We start from the raw sequence: 26392 nt of genomic DNA on the forward strand, positions 1-26392 counted from the left end.
GGCGGAATAGAGTGACTCCCTTTGAGTCCATTATTAGCTGACTTTTGTTAGCATTTATTTACGAGGTAGAATGCATAAACATGTATTATTGTTGTTGTTGGAGGGAAAGTGAATGCGACTGTGAAATTAATACGCCGCAGTATGCTTAAAAAATTCTAAATATGTAAATATTACATGTTATTATGAATGTTACTAGATACTACATATATCCTATGACTCCATTATTAGCTGACTTTTGTTAGCATTTATTTACGAGGTAGAATGCATAAAAAAAATAACAACATATGTTCCCTTTGACTCCATTATTAGCTGACTTTTGTTAGCATTTATTTACGAGGCAGAATGCATAAAAAAATAACAGCATGTGTTATTGTTGTTTTTGGAGGGAAAGTGAATGTGTCTGTGAAATTAATACGCCGCAGTATGCTTAAAAAAATTCAAAATATGAAAATATAACATGTTATTATGAATGTTACTAGATACTACATATATGTATATAAAACCTTGATGGAGGGTTTTTTAGAGCATTTTATAGGCGTAAAAGAGCAACTCCCATTGTTAGCTGACTTTTGCTAGCTTTTATTTATGAGTTAGAATGCTTAATGTGGGTACTAGTCTTACATATGGACCGTGAATAATAGACTAAATGATGAAAAAAGTGCAGTTCCCGTGTAAGAAATATATATTTATTGTTCCTATGTGTTGTCTGTAGGGTGTTTAGCTACTATACAACAGTCCATGTCCTTACTTTACTGCGTCAAGCTGCTAAATACACACATAACAGTGTTCAGAAGAATGATACTTTACTTCTCGTAGCATAAAATGTGTCAGCTTCTTTGAATGCATCATTATTATCATAAATGTTAGTGTTTGCAATGTTAAGCGTTTTTATGCGTCTGTGAAATGAATACTTAAAAGGATCAAAATATGTAAATATTACATGTTATTATGAATGTTACTAGATACTACATATATACTCACAGTGTGTATATAAAACATTGATGGAGGTTTGTGGATGTTCCCTTTGACTCCGTTATTAGCTGACTTTTGTTAGCATTTATTTACGAGGTAGAATGCATAAAAAAATAACAACATGTGTTATTGTTGTTGTTGGAGGGAAAGTGAATGGGTCTGTGAAATTAATACGCCGCAGTACGCTTAAAAAATTCAAAATATGTAAATATTACATGTTATTATGAATGTTACTAGATACTACATATATACTTACAGTGTGTATATAAAAAATTGATGGAGGTTTTTGGATGTTTTTTATAAAACTTTGTAAGGCGGAATAGAGTGACTCCCTTTGACTCCGTTATTAGCTGACTTTTGTTAGCATTTATTTACGAGGTAGAATGCATAAAAAAATAACAACATGTGTTATTGTTGTTGTTGGAGGGAAAGTGAATGCGTCCGTGGAAATAATTTAAATTTTTTTTTAAATATGTAAACATTACATGTTATTATGAATGTTACGAGATACTACATATATCCTTTGACTCCATTATTAGTTGACTTTTGTTAGCATTTATTTACGAGGTAGAATGCATAAAAAAATAACAACATGTGTTATTGTTGTTGTTGGAGGGAAAGTGAATGAGTCCGTGAAATTAATACGCCGCAGTATGCCTAAAAATTCAAAATATGTAAATATTACATGTTATTATGAATGTTACTAGATACTACATATATACTTACAGTGTGTATATAAAACATTGATTTAGGTTTTTGGATGCTTTTTTAGAAAACCTTGTAGGGCGGAATAGAGTGACTCCCTTTGAGTCCATTATTAGCTGACTTTTGTTAGCATTTATTTACAAGATAGAATGCATTAAAAAATGACAACATGTGTTATTGTTGTTGTTGGAGGGAAAGTGAATGCGACTGTGAAATTAATACGCCGCAGTATGCTTAAAAAATTCTAAATATGTAAATATTACATGTTATTATGAATGTTACTAGATACTACATATATACTTACAGTGTGTATATAAAAAATTGATGGAGGTTTTTGGATGTTTTTTATAAAACCTTGTAAGGCGGAATAGAGTGACTCCCTTTGACGCCGTTATTAGCTGACTTTTGTTAGCATTTATTTACGAGGTAGAATGCATAAAAAAATAACAACATGTGTTATTGTTGTTGTTGGAGGGAAAGTGAATGCGTCCGTGGAAATAATTTAAATTTTTTTTTAAATATGTAAACATTACATGTTATTATGAATGTTACGAGATACTACATATATCCTTTGACTCCATTATTAGTTGACTTTTGTTAGCATTTATTTACGAGGTAGAATGCATAAAAAAATAACAACATGTGTTATTGTTGTTGTTGGAGGGAAAGTGAATGAGTCCGTGAAATTAATACGCCGCAGTATGCCTAAAAATTCAAAATATGTAAATATTACATGTTATTATGAATGTTACTAGATACTACATATATACTTACAGTGTGTATATAAAACATTGATTTAGGTTTTTGGATGCTTTTTTAGAAAACCTTGTAGGGCGGAATAGAGTGACTCCCTTTGAGTCCATTATTAGCTGACTTTTGTTAGCATTTATTTACGAGGTAGAATGCATAAAAAAATGACAACATGTGTTATTGTTGTTGTTGGAGGGAAAGTGAATGTGTCTGTGAAATTAATACGCCACAGTATGCTTAAAAAATTCAAAATATGGGAATATTACATGTTATTATGAATGTTACTAGATACTACATATATACTCACAGTGTGTATATAAAACATTGATGGAGGTTTTTGGAGGTTTTTTAGAAAACCTTGTAGGGCGGAATAGAGTGACTCCCTTTGACTCCATTATTAGCTGACTTTTGTTAGCATTTATTTACAAGGTATAATGCATTAAAAAAATAACAACATGTGTTATTGTTGTTGTTGGAGGGAAAGTGAATGCGTCTCTGAAATTTATACGGCGCAGTAAGCTTAAAAAAAATCCAAATATGTAAATATTACATGTTATTATGAATGTTACTAGATACTACATATATCCTTTGACTCCATTATTAGCTGACTTTTGTTAGCATTTATTTACGAGGTAGAATGCATAAAAAAATAACATGTGTTATTGTTGTTGTTGGAGGGAAAGTGAATGCGCCCGTGAAATTAATACGCCGCAGTATGCTTAAAAAAAATCAAAATATGTAAATATTACATGTTATTATGAATGTTACTAGATACTACATATATACTTACAGTGTGTATATAAAACATTGATTTAGGTTTTTGGATGTTTTTTTTAGAAAACCTTGTAGGGCGGAATAGAGTGACTCCCTTTGAGTCCATTATTAGCTGACTTTTGTTAGCATTTATTTACGAGGTAGAACGCATAAAAAATAACAACATGTGTTATTGTTGTTGTTGGAGGGAAAGTGAATGAGTCCGTGAAATTTATACGCCACAGTATGCTTAAAAAATTCAAAATATGGAAATATTACATGTTATTATGAATGTTACTAGATACTACATATATCCTTTGACTCCATTATTAGCTGACTTTTGTTAGCATTTATTTACGAGGTATAATGCATTAAAAAAATAACAACATGTGTTATTGTTGTTGTTGGAGGGAAAGTGAATGCGTCTCTGAAATTTATACAGCGCAGTAAGCTTAAAAAAAATCCAAATATGTAAATATTACATGTTATTATGAATGTTACTAGATACTACATATATCCTTTGACTCCATTATTAGCTGACTTTTGTTAGCATTTATTTACGAGGTATAATGCATAAAAAAATAACAACATGTGTTATTGTTGTTGTTGGAGGGAAAGTGAATGCGCCCGTGAAATTAATACGCCGCAGTATGCTTAAAAAAAATCTAAATATGTAAATATTACATGTTATTATGAATGTTACTAGATACTACATATATACTTACAGCATGATCAAAATATGTAAATATTACATGTTATTATGAATGTTACTAGATACTACATATATACTTACAGTGTGTATATAAAACATTGATTTAGGTTTTTGGATGTTTTTTTTAGAAAACCTTGTAGGGCGGAATAGAGTGACTCCCTTTGAGTCCATTATTAGCTGACTTTTGTTAGCATTTATTTACGAGATAGAATGCATAAACATGTGTTATTGTTGTTGTTGGAGGGAAAGTGAATGCGACTGTGAAATTAATACGCCGCAGTATGCTTAAAAAATTCTAAATATGTAAATATTACATGTTATTATGAATGTTACTAGATACTACATATATTCTATGACTCCATTATTAGCTGACTTTTGTTAGCATTTATTTACGAGGTAGAATGCATAAAAAAATAACATGTGTTATTGTTGTTTTTGGAGGGAAAGTGAATGTGTCTGTGAAATTAATATGCCGCAGTATGCTTAAAAAAATTCAAAATATGAAAATATAACATGTTATTATGAATGTTACTAGATACTACATATATGTATATAAAACCTTGATGGAGGGTTTTTTAGAGCATTTTATAGGCGTAAAAGAGCAACTCCCATTGGCTAAATTGTTAGCTGACTTTTGCCAGCTTTTATTTATGAGTTAGAATGCTTAATGTGGGTACTAGTCTTACATATGGACCGTGAATAATAGACTAAATGATGAAAAAAGTGCAGTTCCCGTGTAAGAAATATATATTTATTGTTCCTATGTGTTGTCTGTAGGGTGTTTAGCTACTATACAACAGTCCATGTCCTTACTTTACTGCGTCAAGCTGCTAAATACACACATAACAGTGTTCAGAAGAATGATACTTTACTTCTCGTAGCATAAAACGTGTCAGCTTCTTTGAATGCATCATTATTATCATAAATGTTAGTGTTTGCAATGTTAAGTGTTTTTATGCGTCTGTGAAATGAATACTTAAAAGGATCAAAATATGTAAATATTACATGTTATTATGAATGTTACTAGATACTACATATATACTCACAGTGTGTATATAAAACATTGATGGAGGTTTGTGGATGTTCCCTTTGACTCCGTTATTAGCTGACTTTTGTTAGCATTTATTTACGAGGTAGAATGCATAAAAAAATAACAACATGTGTTATTGTTGTTGTTGGAGGGAAAGTGAATGTGTCTGTGAAATTAATACGCCGCAGTACGCTTAAAAAATTCAAAATATGTAAATATTACATGTTATTATGAATGTTACTAGATACTACATATATACTCACAGTGTGTATATAAAACATTGATGGATGTTTTTGGATGTTTTTTATAAAACCTTGTAGGGCGGAATAGAGTGACTCCCTTTGAGTGCATTATTAGCTGACTTTTGTTAGCATTTATTTACGAGATAGAATTCATAAAAAAATTACAACATGTGTTATTGTTGTTGTTGGAGGGAAAGTGAATGTGTCTGTGAAATTAATACGCCGCAGTACGCTTAAAAAATTCAAAATATGTAAATATTACATGTTATTATGAATGTTACTAGATACTACATATATCCTATGACTCCATTATTAGCTGACTTTTGTTAGCATTTATTTACGAGGTAGAATGCATAAAAAAAATAACAACATATGTTCCCTTTGACTGCATTATTAGCTGACTTTTGTTAGCATTTATATACGAGGCAGAATGCATAAAAAAATAACAGCATGTGTTATTGTTGTTTTTGGAGGGAAAGTGAATGTGTCTGTGAAATTAATACGCCGCAGTATGCTTAAAAAAATTCAAAATATGAAAATATAACATGTTATTATGAATGTTACTAGATACTACATATATGTATATAAAACCTTGATGGAGGGTTTTTTAGATCATTTTATAGGCGTAAAAGAGCAACTCCCATTGGCTAAATTGTTAGCTGACTTTTGCCAGCTTTTATTTATGAGTTAGAATGCTTAATGTGGGTACTAGTCTTACATATGGACCGTGAGTAATAGACTAAATGATGAAAAAAGTGCAGTTCCCGTGTAAGAAATATATATTTATTGTTCCTATGTGTTGTCTGTAGGGTGTTTAGCTACTATACAACAGTCCATGTCCTTACTTTACTGCGTCAAGCTGCTAAATACACACATAACAGTGTTCAGAAGAATGATACTTTACTTCTCGTAGCATAAAATGTGTCAGCTTCTTTGAATGCATCATTATTATCATACATGTTAGTGTTTGCGATGTAAAGTGTTGTGACAGGCGAGAGAAACAGTTTGTGCATTACAATGATGGCGCGTGTGTGTGTGTGTGTGTGTTCTGTGTTTTGTGTATGTGGGCCAGAACCTTCCCAAAGGTTGTGCTCAGAGGCAAGTCCCTGTGACAATCGCAGTTTGAGCTCAAACACGCACGCAGTCTCCTTCCATTAAATCCTGAGAACATCCAAGCAGCCTGTGGCCAGCACTTCAAGCGAGGCTATAAAAGTGATTTTTAGTAGCACCTCCTATATCCGTCTGATGGACTGGCCCTGGGCTAAGTGTGTGTGTTTGTGTGTGTGTGCGTGTGTGTGTGTGTGTGTGTGTGTGTGTGTGTGTGTGTGTGTGTGTGTGTGTGTGTGTGTGTGTTCTGGCAATACTTACTTAATGGGGACATCGCTCTGTTTACACAGTCACTTTTAGGGGACCTCTGACGGTATGGGGACAAAAAACAGGTCCCCTAAAGCAGTGGTCCCCAACCACCGGGCCGCTGCCCTGTACCGGTCCGTGGATCGATTGGTACCGGGCCGCACAAGAAATTAAAAAAATATATATATATATATTTTTTATTTATTTTTTATTTTATTTTTTTATATTTCTGGTTCCTATATTATATATCAATATAGATCAATACAGTCTGCAGGGATACAGTCCGTAAGCACACATGATTGTATTTTTTTATGACAAAAAAAACCTAAATGTGTGTGTGTGTGTTCGTTCTTGTATTTCTACCCTTCTTGAGACATCCACAAGGAAAAGTATCTTCCATATGAGGAGGTGTGAACAAGTGAGGACATAAATCATGGTCCCAATAACATTGCATCTAATAGAGAATGTCTCACTTGCACCCCTGCTGGTGACATCTATCAAAATGAGGGTGGTCCCAAAAAGGAGGGATGTTTCTAATTGACTGTGTGTCGCTTTTAAAAGTGCTCCCCCCCCTCTGGTCAACATATGAAATAACAAGTGTGTGTAAGAAATTGAAATGCGACCCCTTTTTGGCCAAAATTAATAAAACAAATAAAATAAATATGTCCCGAAAAGGAGGGATGTTTCTAATTGACTGTGTGTCGCTTTTAAAAGTGCTCCCCCTTCTGGTCAACATATGAAATAACAAGTGTGTGTAAGAAATTGAAATGCGCCCCCTTTTTGGCCAAAATTAATAAAACAAATAAAATAAATATGTATATAGAGACATACTGTAATACGTTTAAGTAAATAATGAAGATTAAAAAACTATTAAAAACAAAAGATTGAAAAGAAGAAAAAAAATACCAAAAAGCAGTCTTTTTCTCACAATGTGTCAACTTTTTTCTGATAAAATTGGAAACAATTTCTCATATTATTTTTTTTTCTCGTAAAATTATTACGTTTCAATGTAAAATCATTACTTTTTGATGCAAAATGCCGACATTTGTCATATAAAGTTATGACTTTTATCACGATATTGCCAATTTTGCTGTTCTTGTAAAATAGTGACATTTTTTGAGCAAAATCATGACTTTTGTCATCATTTTGCCAAGAAGAATTCCGATTGTTATTATAACATTGACAACATTTGAAAGCTTTCTTATAAAATTGTGACTTTTGTCGAGTAAAACTGCGACTGTTTTCATAAAAATGCCAAAAATGTAAGTGTTTCTTGTTAAATTGCGACTGTTAATGAGCAAAATTCCAACTTTTATCATAATATTGCACAAATGTTTAGTTTTTCTTGTAAAATTTTGACTTGCGTTGAGCAAAATGAAGACTTATTATATTGCTGCCAAAATTCTTGTGAAATTGTGACCTTAATCTCGTGAAATTCCAACTAATTTTTCACAACAAGCTTTTTTTTATATTTGCATAGTATGTATATATTATTAATGTTGTGAATACAAATCTTTATATATCTAGAAAGGGTGGTCCTAAAGAGGTAGGCATTTTTCGGAGGTCTCAAGAAGGTACGAAAATACAAGATTGTGCGTGTGTGTGTGTGTGTGTGTGTGTGTGTGTGTGTGTGTGTGTGTGTGTGTGTGTGTGTGTGTGTGTTAGCGGGCCTTGCTCGCAGGGTGTAGTGATGCGTCTAGTGCAGCATGCTAGAGAGACGTTGCATGTAGGGATGCATGTGACGCATAGCTTCTGCCGCTGACCGACCCAGCTGGGTAAAGGAAGCCGAGTGCGTAAGCCTTCCGAGGTCAGTACATAGCCTCTCCTTCACCAAGACCCCTCACCTTGCCTCCACGTGGCAGCACACGGTAACTGGAGTCTCGCGACTTCAGGCTAAAAGGTAGGGGATCGACCCGCTGCCTTGCGGGTAAGTCCAGGAAGACAAAGGCTAGGGGAGCACACCCTGAGAGAAAAGCACCGTGATGGAGGCACACGTAGGCGGGCCACGACAGACTGAGGGTTCCGGAGGCCTCCTGCAGCTATGAAGAGGTGCTGGTTGTCCTGGGTTTCCCCCTTGCCACTAGGCTCCATCTCTTTGTGGCGAAGATAGTGCGGCTGGGAACTGTGCACCCCCAGAGGCACTTAAAACGTATCATCGCACAGGTCTCTGCTTCTGACCTTGGTGGATCCAGAACAGCAATTGGATTCTGAAGCACAAAGTCTGACGGCGTCAGGATGTCTGATAACGGGGGCAGGTTAGAATGAACTGGGAGCTTCTAGTTAGATCCCTGCACGTCAGCGATACAGGGCTATAATGGTCGCTATCAGCTGGGAATTGAGTGGCAGCTGATTTCGGCAGACCCCTGTATGACTGAGCAGCCCTATTTAGGAGCCACACTGCTCACCCCAAAGATGGGGGAAGGCCTAGAAAAGGTGGCCTAAACATTGCCCACTCTTCACACCCCGGGTAGGATACCGCACCTACCGGGACATTCCACTACCGCGGTCGAAAAACAAAAAATAAACAAGTTCCCCTGAAATTGGCTACATGGAATATTAGAACCCTCTTGGACAACAACCCTGACAGGCCGCAAAGAAGAACTGCGCTTGTTGCTGCTGAGCTCAGACGTTATGGAATTGACATCGCCGCCTTGAGTGAGACCAGACTTCTGGATGAGGGATCCCTAAAGGAAGAAGGCCAGGGTTATACCTTTTTCTGGAAGGGTTACCCTACAGAAGGTCCGCATCACCATGGTGTTGGTTTGGCAATAAAAAACAGCCTGCTACCCAGTTTCACTGAAACACCTACCGGCATAAGTGAAAGACTCATGTCTGTCCGTATTCCCCTTGCAAAACACAGCTACGCAACTCTTCTCAGTGCCTATGCGCCAACTTTACCATCCGAGAATGAGGCAAAGGACCGTTTCTACCAGGAACTAGATGAGGCCCTACAGCGCATCCCCAGCAGTGACAAAATCCTCCTGCTTGGTGATTTTAATGCCAGGGTGGGGAAAAACCACCTCATATGGAAAGGAGTGATTGGGAAGCATGGTATCGGGAAGGTCAACAGCAATGGCATGAGGCTACTCAGTCTCTGTGCTGAGCATGACCTGACAATCACCAACACAATCTTCCAACAGAAAAATAAACACAAGGCTTCCTGGATGCACCCACGATCCAAGCAATGGCATCTGCTGGATTACGTCATCGTGAGACGCAAGGACACCAAGGACGTGCACATCACCCGTGCAATGAGAGGTGCTGACTGCTGGACTGACCACCGCATGATTATCTCCAAGTTGCGAGCGTCAGTACGTCCCCCTGTTCGTCTCCGAAAAACTGGAAAGAAGCGGTTGGACTCTGCCCGGCTTGAAGCAGACGAGGCCCGGAACAGCCTTCGATCCTCCATTGCAGGGAAGCTGCAGGAAATCGACCCCTTCCTGAGCCCTGAAGGCAGTGTTGATGACTACTGGACCTGCCTTAGCTCAAAGCTCTATGAGGCTGCAGCCGAGTCTATTGGCTACCGCCGTAGGAAGCATCAGGACTGGTTCGACGAAAACTCAGAATCCATCAGAACCATACTGGACACCATGCACAAGGCCCGTAACGCATCCCTGAACAACCCTACATCTGTCAGGCTAAAGCAGCACTGGAGAACATCAAGGAAGGAGGTACAGTCTGTCCTACGAAAACTGAAAAATGACTGGTGGACTGACAAGGCTCAAGAAATCGAACATTTTGCAGTGAAGAACGACATGCACAACTTCTATAATGCTGTGAAAACCATCCATGGCCCCAGAAACTCCTCTCTTTCACCTGTGAAGTCGGCTGATGGCTCAACCCTCATAAAGGACCAGAAACAAGTTGTGGATAGATGGGCGGAACACTTCCAGACACTTTTAAACCAACCTGCCACCCCTGATCTGGCAGTGCTGGATGAGCTGCCCAGCTACCCAACTATTGAAGAACTGGATCTTCCACCAACCTTCTCTGAAGTCCTGGCTGCAATTAGGTCACTTAAGAACAACAAGACACCTGGCCCGGATGGCATCCCTGCAGAGATCCTTAAACAGGGAGGCTATCTCTGTACCAGAGCAATTTTCCACTATATTGCTGATATATGGAAACGCGGAGCAGTCCCCCAACAATGGCGGGATGCAAATGTTGTAACCATATATAAAGGGAAGGGTGAGAAGTCTGTCTGTGGCAATAGTAGAGGAATATCCCTCCTGTCTGCTGCTGGCAAGGTTCTTGCCAAAGTGATGCTGTCAAGACTCGTACAGAGCATAACAGAACACCTGTTGCCTGAGTCTCAATGTGGCTTCAGGAAAAATCGCAGCACTGTGGACATGATTTTCACAACACGCCAGCTACAAGAGAAGTGTCGGGAGCAACATCAAGATCTATACATGGCGTTTGTGGACCTATCAAAGGCCTTTGATACGGTCAACAGAGACTTGCTCTGGACGGTCCTTCTCAGGGTTGGTTGCCCGCGGAAGTTTGTAAACATCTTGCAAAGTTTCCACGAGGGGATGATGGCTCAGGTGACAACAGGAGGACATGAGTCTAGGCCTTTCAAGGTATCCACAGGTGTCAGACAGGGTTGTGTACTTGCACCTGTACTATTCAACATCTTCCTCATGAGTGTCACCTGGCTACTGCACAAAGAAGTTGAGGGAAGCAGTGGTGTGCTGGTGGATTACAGGTTGGATGGAAGCTTATTTAACATCAGAAGGCTGCAGGCGGCTACCAAGGTCAAAACTGTGAACATTGTGGAATTACAGTATGCTGATGATTGTGCCTTTGTGGCACATACATCAGAGGCTCTGCAGGCGACGCTAACAGCTGCTGTGAAGGCCTATAGCAGACTGGGTCTCACTGTGAACACTGTAAAGACGGAGGTACTGTGCCAGTGGAACTCCCCTCCGCCAACTCGACCACCATCACCTGTCTTTAACATCGATGACAAGACCCTAGCAATAGTCCCAGACTTCAAATATCTTGGGAGCATCCTCTCCGAAAACTGCAGCATGGACAATGATGTTCAAAATCGAATAAGATCTGCCTCAGCCTCCTTTGGTAGACTGCGTAAGAGGGTGTATGTGAACAAAGACCTCAGCATACGTACTAAGGTGGCAGTCTACCAAGCCATCTGTGTCTGCACACTATTATATGGCTGTGAAGCTTGGACCCTGTATCGCCGCCACATCCAACAGCTGGAGAACTTTCACATCAAGTGTCTCCAGCGGATCCTTGGGCTGACATGGCGTGATCGTGTGCCACACACGGAAGTCCTGAGTAAAACTGGTACTAAGAGCATGGAGGCCACTTTTCTCCAGTACCAACTGCGATGGGCCGGCCACACCATCAGAATGCCAGTTGATAGACTTCCCCGACAACTGCTATATGGTCAACTTCATCATGGCCAGAGATCTGCAGGAGGCCAAAAGCGGAGGTATAAGGACCAACTGAAAAGAACTCTCAAGAGGTGTGGAATACAGCACACACAGCTGGAAAGCTCTGCCTCAGATCGCCCTCTCTGGAGGCAACTCTGCCATGCAGGCCTTCAACATTTTGAAGAGGAGAGAAGCGCAGCGAGGGAAGGGAAACGCCAGAGGAGGAAGATGGGCCCTGCAGCCAACACCACAACAAACACTAACTTCATATGCCCCCATTGCAATAGACCATGTGGCTCTCGTATTGGACTTTTTAGTCACCTCAAAACTCACCAATAGAAGAAGTGGAAGTCATCATCGGATACGATGGACTACCATAAGCAAGTAAGTGTGTGTGTGTGTGTGTGTGTATTTGTTCTTGTATTTCTAACCTTCTTGAGACATCCACAAGGAAAAGTATCTTCCATATGAGGAGGTGTGAACAAGTGAGGACATAAATCATGGTCCCAATAACATTGCATCTAATAGAGAATGTCTCACTTGCACCCCTGCTGGTGACATCCATCAAAATGAGGGTGGTCCCGAAAAGGAGGGATGTTTCTAATTGACTGTGTGTCGCTTTTAAAAGTGCTCCCCCCCCTCTGGTCAACATATGAAATAACAAGTGTGTGTAAGAAATTGAAATGCGACCCCTTTTTGGCCAAAATTAATAAAACAAATAAAATAAATATGTCCCGAAAAGGAGGGATGTTTCTAATTGACTGTGTGTCGCTTTTAAAAGTGCTCCCCCCTTCTGGTCAACATATGAAATAACAAGTGTGTGTAAGAAATTGAAATGCGCCCCCTTTTTGGCCAAAATTAATAAAACAAATATGTATAGAGAGACATACTGTAATACATTTAAGTAAATAATGAAGATTAAAAAACAATTAAAAACAAAAGATTCAAAAGAAGAATAACATAAATCAGTCTTTTTCTCACAATGTGTCAACTTTTTTCTGATAAAATTTGACTTTTTTTCTCGTAAAAATTATTACGTTTCAATGTAAAATCATTACTTTGTAATGCAAAATGGCGACATTTGTCATATAAAGTTATGACTTTTATCACGATATTGCCAATTTTGCTGTTGTTCTTGTAAAATAGTGACATTTTTTGAGCAAAATCATGACTTTTGTCATCATTTTGCCAAGTAAAATTCCGATTGTTATTATAACATTGCCAACATTTGAAAGCTTTCTTATAAAATTGTGACTTTTGTCGAGTAAAACTGCGACTGTTTTCATAAAAATGCCAAAAATTTAAGTGTTTCTTGTTAAATTGCGACTGTTAATGAGTAAAATTCCAACTTCTATCATAATATTGCACAAATGTATAGTTTTTCTTGTAAAATTTTGACTTGCGTTGAGCAAAATGAAGACTTTTATTATATTGCTGCCAAAATTCTTGTGAAATTGTGACCTTAATCTCGTGAAATTCCAACTAATTTTTCACAACAAGCTTTTTTTTATATTTGCATAGTATGTATATATTATTAATGTTGTAAATACAAATCTTTATATATCTAGAAAGGGTGGTCCTAAAGAGGTAGGCATTTTTCGGAGGTCTCAAGAAGGTACGAAAATACAAGAGAGTGTGTGTGTGTGTGTGTGTGTGTGTGTGTGTGTGTGTTCTGGCAATGCTTACTTAATGGGGACATCGCTCTGTTTACACAGTCACCTTTAGGGGACCTCTGACGGTATGGGGACAAAAAACAGGTCCCCTAAAGCAGTGGTTCCCAACCACCGGGCCGCGGCCTTGTACCGGTCTGTGGATCGATTGGTACCGGGCCGCACAAGAAATTAAAAAAATACTTTTTTATTTTTATTTTTTTAATTTTTTTATATTTCTGGTACCTACATTATATATCAATATATATCAATACAGTCTGCAGGGACACAGTCCGTAAGCACACATGATTGTATTTTTTTATGACAAAAAAAACAAACAAAATAAACCTAAATGTGTGTGTGTATTTGTTCTTGTATTTCTAACCTTCTTGAGACATCCACAAGGAGAAGTACCTTCCATATGAGGAGGTGTGAACAAGTGAGGACATAAATCATCTAATAGAGAATGTCTCATTTGCACCCCTGCTGGTGACATCCATCAAAATGAGGGTGGTCCCGAAAAGGAGGGATGTTTCTAATTGACTGTGTGTCGCTTTTAAATGTGCTCCCCCCCTCTGGTCAACATATGAAATAACAAGTGTGTGTAAGAAATTGAAATGCGACCCCTTTTTGGCCAAAATTAATAAAACAAATAAAATAAATATGTCCCGAAAAGGAGGGATGTTTGTAATTGACTGTGTGTCGCTTTTAAAAGTGCTCCCCCCTCTGGTCAACATATGAAATAACAAGTGTGTGTAAGAAATTGAAATGCGCCCCCTCTTTGGCCAAAATTAATAAAACAAATATGTATATAGAGACATACTGTAATACATTTAAGTAAATAATGAAGATTAAAAAACAATTAAAAACAAAAGATTCAAAAGAAGAATAACAAAAATCAGTCTTTTTCTCACAATTTTTTTCTGATAAAATTGGACTTTTTTTCTCGTAAAAATTATTACGTTTCAATGTAAAATCATTACTTTGTAATGCAAAATGGCGACATTTGTCATATAAAGTTATGACTTTTATCACGATATTGCCAATTTTGCTGTTGTTCTTGTAAAATAGTGACATTTTTTGAGCAAAATCATGACTTTTGTCATCATTTTGCCAAGTAAAATTCCGATTGTTATTATAACATTGCCAACATTTGAAAGCTTTCTTATAAAATTGTGACTTTTGTCGAGTAAAACTGCGACTGTTTTCATAAAAATGCCAAAAATGTAAGTGTTTCTTGTTAAATTGCGACTGTTAATGAGTAAAATTCCAACTTTTATCATGATATTGCACAAATGTTTAGTTTTTCTTGTAAAAGTTTTGACTTGCGTTGAGCAAAATGAAGACTTTTATTATATTGCTGCCAAAATTCTTGTGAAATTGTGACCTTAATCTCGTGAAATTCCAACTCATTTTTCACAACAAGCTTTTTTTTATATTTGCATAGTATGTATATATTATTAATGTTGTAAATACAAATCTTTATATATCTAGAAAGGGTGGTCCTAAAGAGGTAGGCATTTTTCGGAGGTCTCAAGAAGGTACGAAAATACAAGATTGTGTGTGTGTGTGTGTGTGTGTGTGTGTGTGTGTGTGTGTGTGTGTGTGTGTGTGTGTGTGTGTGTGTGTGTGTGTGTGTGTGTTTTCTGGCAATGCTTACTTAATGGGGACATCGCTCTGTTTACACAGTCACCTTTAGGGGACCTCTGACGGTATGGGGACAAAAAACAGGTCCCCTAAAGCAGTGGTTCCCAACCACCGGGCCGCGGCCCTGTACCGGTCCGTGGATCGATTGGTACCGGGCCGCACAAGAAATTAAAAAAAAAAATATATATATATATATATATATATATATATATTTTTTTTTTTAAATATTTCTAGTTCCTACATTATAGATCAATACAGTCTGCAGGGATACAGTCCGTAAGCACACATTATTGTATTTTTTTATGACAAAAAAAACAAAACAAAAAAAAACTAAATGTGTGTGTGTGTGTGTGTGTGTGTGTGTGTGTGTGTGTGTGTGTATCCGTTCTTGTATTTCTAACCTTCTTGAGACATCCACAAGGAAAAGTATCTTCCATATGAGGAGGTGTGAACAAGTGAGGACATAAATCATGGTCCCAATAACATTGCATCTAATAGAGAATGTCTCACTTGCACCCCTGCTGGTGACATCCATCAAAATGAGGGTGGTCCCGAAAAGGAGGGATGTTTCTAATTGACTGTGTGTCGCTTTTAAAAGTGCTCCCCCTTCTGGTCAACATATGAAATAACAAGTGTGTGTAAGAAATTGAAATGCGCCCCCTTTTTGGCCAAAATTAATAAAACAAATAAAATAAATATGTATATAGAGACATACTGTAATACGTTTAAGTAAATAATGAAGATTAAAAAACAATTAAAAACAAAAGATTCAATAAAGAAAAAAAATAACAAAAAGCAGTCTTTTTCTCACAATGTGTCAACTTTTTTCTGATAAAATTGGAAACAATTTCTCATATTATTTTTTTTTTCTCGTAAAATTATTACGTTTCAATGTAAAATCATTACTTTTTGATGCAAAATGGCGACATTTGTCATATAAAGTTATGACTTTTATCACGATATTGCCAATTTTGCTGCTCTTGTAAAATAGTGACATTTTTTGAGTAAAATCATGACTTTTGTCATCATTTTGCCAAGTAAAATTCCGATTGTTATTATAACATTGCCAACATTTGAAAGCTTTCTTATAAAATTGTGACTTTTGTCGAGTAAAACTGCGACTGTTTTCATAAAAATGCCAAAAATGTAAGTGTTTCTTGTTAAATTGCGACTGTTAATGAGTAAAATTACAACTTCTATCATAATATTGCACAAATGTATAGTTTTTCTTGTAAAATTTTGACTTGCGTTGAGCAAAATGAAGACTTTTATTATATTGCTGCCAAAATTCTTGTGAAATTGTGACCTTAATCTCGTGAAATTCCAACTAATTTTTCACAACAAGCTTTTTTATATTTGCATAGTATGTATATATTATTAATGTTGTAAATACAAATCTTTATATATCTAGAAAGGGTGGTCCTAAAGAGGTAGGCATTTTTCGGAGGTCTCAAGAAGGTACGAAAATACAAGATTGTGTGTGTGTGTGTGTGTGTGTGTGTGTGTGTGTGTGTGTGTGTGTGTGTGTGTGTGTGTTCTGGCAATGCTTACTTAATGGGGACATCGCTCTGTTTACACAGTCACCTTTAGGGGACCTCTGACGGTATGGGGACAAAAAACAGGTCCCCTAAAGCAGTGGTCCCCAACCAACGGGCCGTGGCCCTGTACCGGTCCGTGGATCGATTGGTACCGGGCCGCACAAGAAATTAAAAATATATATATATATATATATTTTTTTTTTTTTTTTTTTTTTTTTTTTTTATTTCTGGTTCCTATATTATATATCAATATAGATCAATACAGTCTGCAGGGATACAGTCCGTAAGCACACATGATTGTATTTTTTTATGACAAAAAAAACCTAAATGTGTGTGTGTGTGTTCGTTCTTGTATTTCTACCGTTCTTGAGACATCCACAAGGAAAAGTATCTTCCATATGAGGAGGTGTGAACAAGTGATGACATAAATCATGGTCCCAATAACATTGCATCTAATAGAGAATGTCTCACTTGCACCCCTGCTGGTGACACCTATCAAAATGAGGGTGGTCACGAAAAGGAGGGATGTTTCTAATTGACTGTGTGTCGCTTTTAAAAGTGCTCCCCCCCCTCTGGTCAACATATGAAATAACAAGTGTGTGTAAGAAATTGAAATGCGACCCCTTTTTGGCCAAAATTAATCAAACAAATAAAATAAATATGTCCCGAAAAGGAGGGATGTTTCTAATTGACTGTGTGTCGCTTTTAAAAGTGCTCCCCCTTCTGGTCAACATATGAAATAACAAGTGTGTGTAAGAAATTGAAATGCGCCCCCTTTTTGGCCAAAATTAATAAAACAAATATGTATATAGAGACATACTGTAATACATTTAAGTAAATAATGAAGATTAAAAAACAATTAAAAACAAAAGAATAACAAAAATCAGTCTTTTTCTCACAATGTGTCAACTTTTTTCTGATAAAATTGGAAACAATTTCTCATATTATTTTTTTTCTCGTAAAATTATTACGTTTCAATGTAAAAATCATTACTTTTTGATGCAAAATGCCGACATTTGTCATATAAAGTTATGACTTTTATCACGATATTGCCAATTTTGCTGTTCTTGTAAAATAGTGACATTTTTTGAGCAAAATCATGACTTTTGTCATCATTTTGCCAAGTAAAATTCCGATTGTTATTATAACATTGCCAACATTTGAAAGCTTTCTTATAAAATTGTGACTTTTGTCGAGTAAAACTGCGACTGTTTTCATAAAAATGCCAAAAATGTAAGTGTTTCTTGTTAAATTGCGACTGTTAATGAGTAAAATTCCAACTTCTATCATAATATTGCACAAATGTATAGTTTTTCTTGTAAAATTTTGACTTGCGTTGAGCAAAATGAAGACTTTTATTATATTGCTGCCAAAATTCTTGTGAAATTGTGACCTTAATCTCGTGAAATTCCAACTAATTTTTCACAACAAGCTTTTTTTTATATTTGCATAGTATGTATATATTATTAATGTTGTAAATACAAATCTTTATATATCTAGAAAGGGTGGTCCTAAAGAGGTAGGCATTTTTCGGAGGTCTCAAGAAGGTACGAAAATACAAGATTGTGTGTGTGTGTGTGTGTGTGTGTGTGTGTGTGTGTGTGTGTGTGTGTGTGTGTGTGTGTGTGTGTGTGTGTATTCGTTCTTGTATTTCTAACCTTCTTGAGACATCCACAAGGAAAAGTATCTTCCATATGAGGAGGTGTGAACAAGTGAGGACATAAATCATGGTCCCAATAACATTGCATCTAATAGAGAATGTCTCACTTGCACCCCTGCTGGTGACATCTATCAAAATGAGAGTGGTCCCGAAAAGGAGGGATGTTTCTAATTGACTGTGTGTCGCTTTTAAAAGTGCTCCCCCCCTCTGGTCAACATATGAAATAACAAGTGTGTGTAAGAAATTGAAATGCGCCCCTTTTTGGCCAAAATTAATAAAACAAATAAAATAAATATGTATATAGAGACATACTGTAATACGTTTAAGTAAATAATGAAGATTAAAAAACAATTAAAAACAAAAGATTGAAAAGAAGAAAAAAAATACCAAAAAGCAGTCTTTTTCTCACAATGTGTCAACTTTTTTCTGATAAAATTGGAAACAATTTCTCATATTATTTTTTTTTTCTCGTAAAATTATTACGTTTCAATGTAAAATCATTACTTTTTGATGCAAAATGCCGACATTTGTCATATAAAGTTATGACTTTTATCACGATATTGCCAATTTTGCTGTTGTTCTTGTAAAATAGTGACATTTTTTGAGCAAAATCATGACTTTTGTCATCACTTTGCCAAGTAAAATTCCGATTGTTATTATAATATTGACAACATTTGAAAGCTTTCTTACAAAATTGTGACTTTTGTCGAGTAAAACTGCGACTATTTTTATAAAAATGCCAAAAATTTAAGTGTTTCTTGTTAAATTGCGACTGTTAATGAGTAAAATTCCAACTTTTATCATAATATTGCACAAATGTTTAGTTTTTCTTGTAAAATTTTGACTTGCGTTGAGCAAAATGAAGACTTTTATTATATTGCTGCCAAAATTCTTGTGAAATTGTGACCTTAATCTCGTGAAATTCCAACTAATTTTTCACAACAAGCTTTTTTTTAATATTTGCATAGTATGTATATATTATTAATGTTGTAAATACAAATCTTTATATATCTAGAAAGAATGGTCCTAAAGAGGTAGGCATTTTTCGGAGGTCTCAAGAAGGTACGAAAATACAAGATTGTGCGTGTGTGTGTGTGTGTGTGTTTATGTGTGTGCGTGTGTTTGTGTGGAAGGGTCCGACTCCTCCAGGCAGCGTCATTCTGCACGTTCTACACTGACATGGCGTTTCTTCTCAACGTTCCTTTAAAAAATGTCATCAAGGTAATTGGATCAGACCGACCTTCATTTCAAGTAAAAATGCGGTGAGGAATTAACTCACTCATAATAGATTTTGATTTTTTAATTTTTTAAATACATTAATGCAATGTTTTTCAACCTTTTTTGAGCCAAGGCACATTTTGTGCGTTGAAAAAAATGCGGAGGCACACCACCAGCAGAAATCATTAAAAAACTAAACTCAGTTGACAGTAAAAAGTCGTTGTCGCAATTGTTGGATATGACTTTAAAGCATAACCAAGCATGCATCACTATAGCTCTTGTCTCAAAGTAGGTGTACTGTCACCACCTGTCACATCACACCCTGACTTATTTGGACTTTTTTGCTGTTTTCCTGTGTGTAGTGTTTTACTTCTTGTCTTGCGCTCCTATTTTAATGGCTTTTTCTCTTTTTTTTGCTATTTTCCTGTAGCAGTTTCATGTCTTTCTTTAAACGATATTTCCCGCATCTACTTTGTTTTAGCAATCAAGAATATTTCAGTTGTTTTTATCCTTTCTTGTGGGGACATTGTTGATTGTCACGTCATGTTCGGTGGACGCCGTCTTTGCTCCACAGTAAGTCTTTGCTGTCGTCCAGCATTCTGTTTTTGTTTACTTTGTAGCCAGTTCAGTTTTAGTTTCGTTCTGCATAGCCTTCCCTAAGCTTCAATGCCTTTTCTTAGGGGCACACACCTTATGTTTAATTTTGGTTTAAACATTCGACAGAATTTTACCTGCACCCTGCCTCCCGCTGTTTCCGACATCTACAAAGCAATTAGCACCGGCTGCCACCTACTGATATGGAAGAGTATTACACGGTTACTCTGCCGAGCTCTAGACAGCACAGACACTCAACAACAACACATCATTTGCAGACTATAATTACTGGTTTGCAAAAAATATTTTTAACCCAAATAGGTGAAATTAGACAATCTCCCACGGCACACCAGACTGTATCTCAAAAAACACTGCATTAATGTATTCAAAATAAAAAATTGTATAATTATGATTTAGCCTGGTAATTATTTTGAATAAATTCTTTATTTTTCAATTTCATAGACAGTATTTCGATGTTTTTAGCTTCTGTTTTCTTCTTATTTTTTACAGTTTCAGCTCCATCTTTTTAAGTTTAAAATCTTTTTTTTTTTCCTTATTTAGACTTTTGGCCCAAATTACGAACAATTATCTGCACAGTTGCTATATATATATATATATATATATATATATATATATATATATATATATATATATATATATATATATATACATATACATATATATATATATATATCCTCTCTGAGCTGCCACCTTATCGTGGTAGAGGAGTTTGCGTGTCCCAATGATCCTAGGAGCTATGTTGTCCGGGGGTTTCTATGCCCCCTGGTAGGGTCTCCCAAGGCAAACTGGTCCTAGGTGAGGGATCAGACAAAGAGCAGCTCGAAGACCTCCATGAAGAACACAAACCAAGGACCCAGATTTCCCTCGCCCGGACGCGGGTCACCGGGGCCCCCCTCTGGAGCCAGGCCCGGAGGTGGGGCACGATGGCGAGCGCCTGGTGGCCGGGCCTGTCCCCATGGGGCCCGGCCGGGCACAGCCCGAAGAGGCAACGTGGGTCCCCCCTCCAATGGGCTCACCACCCATAGCAGGGGCCATAGAGGTCGGGTGCAGTGTGAGCTGGGCGGCAGCCGAGGGCAGGGCGCTTGGCGGTCCGATCCTCGGCTACATAAGCTGGCTCTTGGGACGTGGAACGTCACTTCGCTGGGGGGGAAGGAGCCTGAGCTAGTGCGTGAGGTGGAGAAGTTCCGGCTAGATATAGTCGGACTCACTTCGACGCACAGCAAGGGCTCTGGAATCACTTCTCTTGAGAGGGGCTGGACTCTCTTCCACTCTGGCGTTGCCGGCAGTGAGAGGCGACGGGCTGGGGTGGCAATTCTTGTTGCCCCTCGGCTCAAAGCCTGCACGTTGGAGTTCAACCCGGTGGACGAGAGGGTAGCTTCCCTCCGCCTTCGGGTGGGGGGACGGGTCCTGACTGTTGTTTGCGTTTACGCGCCAAACAGCAGCTCAGAGTACCCACCCTTTTTGGATTCACTCGAGGGAGTACTGGAGAGTGCTCCCCCGGGTGATTCCCTCGTTCTACTGGGGGACTTCAACGCTCATGTTGGCAGCGACAGTGAAACCTGGAGAGGTGTGATTGGGAAGAATGGCCGCCCGGATCTGAACCCGAGTGGTGTTTTGTTATTGGACTTTTGTGCTAGTCACAGATTGTCGATAACAAACACCATGTTCAAACATAAGTGTGTCCATATGTGCACTTGGCACCAGGACACCCTAGGCCGCAGTTCCATGATCGACTTTGTAGTTGTGTCATCGGATTTGCGGCCTCATGTTTTGGACACTCGGGTGAAGAGAGGGGCGGAGCTTTCTACCGATCACCACCTGGTGGTGAGTTGGCTGCGATGGTGGGGGAGGATGCCGGACAGACCTGGCAGGCCCAAACGCATTGTGAGGGTTTGCTGGGAACGCCTGGCAGAGTCTCCTGTCAGAGAGAGTTTCAATTCCCACCTCCGGAAGAACTTTGAACATGTCACGAGGGAGGTGCTGGACATTGAGTCCGAGTGGACAATGTTCCGTACCTCTATTGTCGAGGCGGCCGATTGGAGCTGTGGCCGCAAGGTAGTTGGTGCCTGTCGTGGCGGTAATCCTAGAACCCGTTGGTGGACGCCGGCGGTGAGGGATGCCGTCAGGCTGAAGAAGGAGTCCTGTCGGGTTCTTTTGGCTCATGGGACTCCTGAGGCAGCAGACAGGTACCGACAGGCCAAGCGGTGTGCGGCTTCAGCGGTCGCGGAGGCAAAAACTCGGACATGGGAGGAGTTCGGGGAGGCCATGGAAAAAGACTTCCGGACTGCTTCGAAGCAATTCTGGACCACCATCCGCCGCCTCAGGAAGGGGAAGCAGTGCAGTGTCAACACCGTGTATGGTGGGGATTGTGCTCTGCTGACCTCGACTGCGGATGTTGTGGATCGGTGGAGGGAATACTTCGAAGACCTCCTCAATCCTACCAGCACGTCTTCCTATAAGGAAGCAGGGCCTGGGGAATCTGTGGTGGGCTCTCCTATTTCTGGGGCTGAGGTTGCCGAGGTAGTTAAAAAGCTCCTCGGTGGCAAGGCCCCGGGGGTGGATGAGATCCGCCCGGAGTTCCTTAAGGCTCTGGATGTTGTGGGGCTGTCTTGGTTGACAAGACTCTGCAACATCGCGTGGACATCGGGGGCGGTACCTCTGGATTGGCAGATCGGGGTGGTGGTTCCTCTCTTTAAGAAGGGGAACCGGAGGGTGTGTTCCAACTATCGTGGGATCACACTCCTCAGCCTTCCCGGTAAGGTCTATTCAGGTGTACTGGAGAGGAGGTTACATCGGATAGTCGAACCTCGGATTCAGGAGGAACAGTGTGGTTTTCGTCCTGGTCGTGGAACTGTGGACCAGCTCTATACTCTCGGCAGGGTCCTTGAGGGTGCATGGGAGTTTGCCCAACCAGTCTACATGTGCTTTGTGGACTTGGAGAAGGCATTCGACCGTGTACCCCGGGAAGTCCTGTGGGGAGTGCTCAGAGAGTATGGGGTAACGGACTGTCTTATTGTGGCAGTTCGGTCCCTGTATAATCAGTGTCAGAGCTTGGTCCGCATTGCCGGCAGTAAGTCGGACACGTTTCCAGTGAGGGTTGGACTCCGCCAAGGCTGCCCTTTGTCACCAATTCTGTTCATAACCTTTATGGACAGAATTTCTAGGCGCAGTCAAGGCGTTGAGGGTATCTGGTTTGGTGGCTGCAGGATTAGGTCTCTGCTATTTGCAGATGATGTGGTCCTGATGGCTTCCTCCGGCCAAGATCTTCAGCTCTCACTGGATCGGTTCGCAGCCGAGTGTGAAGCGACTGGGATGGGAATCAGCACCTCCAAGTCCGAGTCCATGGTTCTCTCCCGGAAAAGGGTGGAGTGCCATCTCCGGGTTGGGGAGGAGATCTTGCCCCAAGTGGAGGAGTTCAAGTACCTCGGAGTCTTGTTCACGAGTGGGGGAAGAGTGGATCGTGAGATCGACAGGCGGATCGGTGCGGCGTCTTCAGTAATGCGGACGCTGTATCGATCCGTTGTGGTGAAGAAGGAGCTGAGCCGGAAGGCAAAGCTCTCGATTTACCGGTCGATCTACGTTCCCATCCTCACCTATGGTCATGAGCTTTGGGTCATGACCGAAAGGACAAGATCACGGGTACAAGCGGCCGAAATGAGTTTCCTCCGCCGGGTGGCGGGGCTCTCCCTTAGAGATAGGGTGAGAAGCTCTGTCATTCGGGGGGAGCTCAAAGTAAAGCCGCTGCTCCTCCACATGGAGAGGAGCCAGATGAGGTGGTTCGGGCATCTGGTCAGGATGCCACCCGAACGCCTCCCTAGGAAGGTGTTTCGGGCACGTCCGACCGGTAGGAGGCCACGGGGAAGACCCAGGACACGCTGGGAAGACTATCTCTCCCGGCTGGCCTGGGAACGCCTCGGGATCCCCCGGGAGGAGCTGGACGAAGTGGCTGGGGAGAGGGAAGTCTGGGCTTCCCTGCTTAGGCTGCTGCCCCCGCGACCCGACCTCGGATAAGCGGAAGAAGATGGATGGATGGATGGATATATATATACATACAGTATATATATATATATATATATATATATATATATATATATATATATATATATATATATATATATACAGTATGTATATATATATATATATATATATATATATATATATATATATATATACATATATATATATATATATATATATATATATATATACATATATATATATATATATATATAAAAGTGTGTGTGTATATTTAAACATTTTTAAAAGACCAGAAGTAGCTTTTCTAACCTGTATTGAAAAAATTTCATTATAATTGTTATATCAAATAATACATTGCGAGAACCGGTTTGAATCGAAATTTGTGTTTAATTCAGAATTGATTCTAAATGGAATTGTCACCCCAGGAATTGGAATTTGGATGGAATTGTTGGTGCCACAAGATTCACACTCCTACTATTTCATTTAGCACTTTTTCTGCTTAAAAATGCTTAATTTAGGCCCCAAATTGTAGAAAATATTTTGCATTTTTTTTACAAATATCTGTCAAAAAAACTCTGCAATATTCAACCTGGAAAATAAATTGTATATTTATTTAGTCTACACTGATGCATTCTTCAAACTTCAACACCAGAACTGGATTCTGTTCCAGTCCAAAACTTTTGTCCCTCGTTTAAAGTTAAAGTTAAAGTAGGTGTGGCGAAATTATTCTCTGCATTTGACTCATCACCCTTGATCAACCCCTGGGAGGTGAGGGGAGCAGTGAGCAGCAGCGGTGGCCGCGCCCGGGAATCATTTTTGGTGATTTAACCCCCAATTCCAACCCTTGATGCTGAGTGCCAAGCAGGGAGGTAATGGCTCCCATTTTTATAGTTTAGCGCACCGTACCTTGAAAAGCAGGCGTGCCACCGCACCCTGTGCCAGGCGGAGGGGTGTCCACAGGTGGCAGTAGAGAGCAGTGTCCACCATGCCAGGATCCACAGCGCAGGAAGTCACCGGGAAATCTCCCCGCTGCAGCTCCTGGTGGAGGTGGGCGCTGAACAGGATCTGGGCCAGCTTACTGTCACAATAAGCTCCGTGGGCCGAGTAGGACTGGCTGAGGTCCACAACGCGTTAATCTTTTTGCCTTTGAGCGCTCCAAAACCAGAACTTACCCGCTGTTCAAGTCGTCCAGTCGGATCTGGCCGAGGCGGTGTGCCGAGGAGGAGGTGTTGACCACGCGGGAGACGCTGGCGGGTTTGCCGCTGCTTTTCAAGTTGTCCAGAAGCAGCCAGGTCAACAGGAAGTGGCCCAGATAGTTGACACTAAAGTGCACTTCAAATCCATCTTCTGTGCGGCCCTCAGGAACCAGCATCACCCCCGCTACACACACACACACACACACACACACACACATACTGGTTATCATTTGGAATGGGGACCAAGTTTTTGATCATGACTTGTGGGGATCACCCTTTCTACAGGTTGTGGAGGCATAAAAAGGTAAAATGGTGTCAAATGTCCACTGGCCAGTGTTGCGTTTTGGACCAGTTGTTCCTCCCAGGGAATTCAAGTCACAATTCGCTCCCAAGCTCTTTACGACACTTAAAGCTGAGTTGAAAAACCACCAGAGACAGAATAGGTATTTTGTAATATATTTGCAAAGCTCTGCAGATATACATTCAGACCAGTCCAGCATAGAACATTCTATCGCGTCGCCAAGATGGTCTGCCCCCCCCCCCCGACCAAACCCTCTCCCCTCTTAAGTCGCAGGCAGTCATGTCTCTCTAGCCAAAACAAATGCCCATTATCGCTCTTTCTAACATTCCAAAGCTTCAAGGTTAACACACACAGTTTACTTGCAGACAAACAGAAAGAGAACAAATGGAAAAACACGAGCTGTTTTCAAATATGACTATGAAATAAAAGAAGTAACACTTAAATTCGGATATATGTAAATATCTGCCTCCGACACCAGTTAGAATGGGGACCCTGGGGAAAAGGACTTCATATGCTTCATGGGGACCACATTTAAATCATTTTGCATAATTCACACAAATGTGTACGTGACTACTGAGGACCATTTAAAAAAAAAAAAAGAAAGTTCAAATTAAATTAAATTAAATTAAATTAAATTAAATTAAATTAAATTAAATGTTTCCCTTTAGGGCAGTGGT

The 26392-nt window shown here is 39.3% G+C and overlaps 1 protein-coding gene across 3 annotated transcripts in view; it reads right to left on the minus strand.

Moving 5' to 3' along the window:
* LOC133613874 (polyprenol dehydrogenase) overlaps positions 1 to 26392 on the minus strand; it is a 263414-nt gene that overhangs the window by 23982 nt on the left and 213040 nt on the right. For all 3 annotated transcript variants that reach the window (XM_072914439.1, XM_061971743.2, XM_061971744.2), the window contains exons 5-6: positions 25391 to 25598; positions 25125 to 25332 (exon numbers count right to left, since the gene is read on the minus strand). In XM_072914439.1, the coding sequence (XP_072770540.1) occupies positions 25125 to 25332; positions 25391 to 25598 (416 nt within the window). The remainder of the gene's footprint in view (positions 1 to 25124; positions 25333 to 25390; positions 25599 to 26392) is intronic.

The sequence above is a fragment of the Nerophis lumbriciformis genome, linkage group LG13, assembly GCF_033978685.3.
Source record: "Nerophis lumbriciformis linkage group LG13, RoL_Nlum_v2.1, whole genome shotgun sequence".
Classification (NCBI taxonomy): domain Eukaryota; kingdom Metazoa; phylum Chordata; class Actinopteri; order Syngnathiformes; family Syngnathidae; genus Nerophis; species Nerophis lumbriciformis.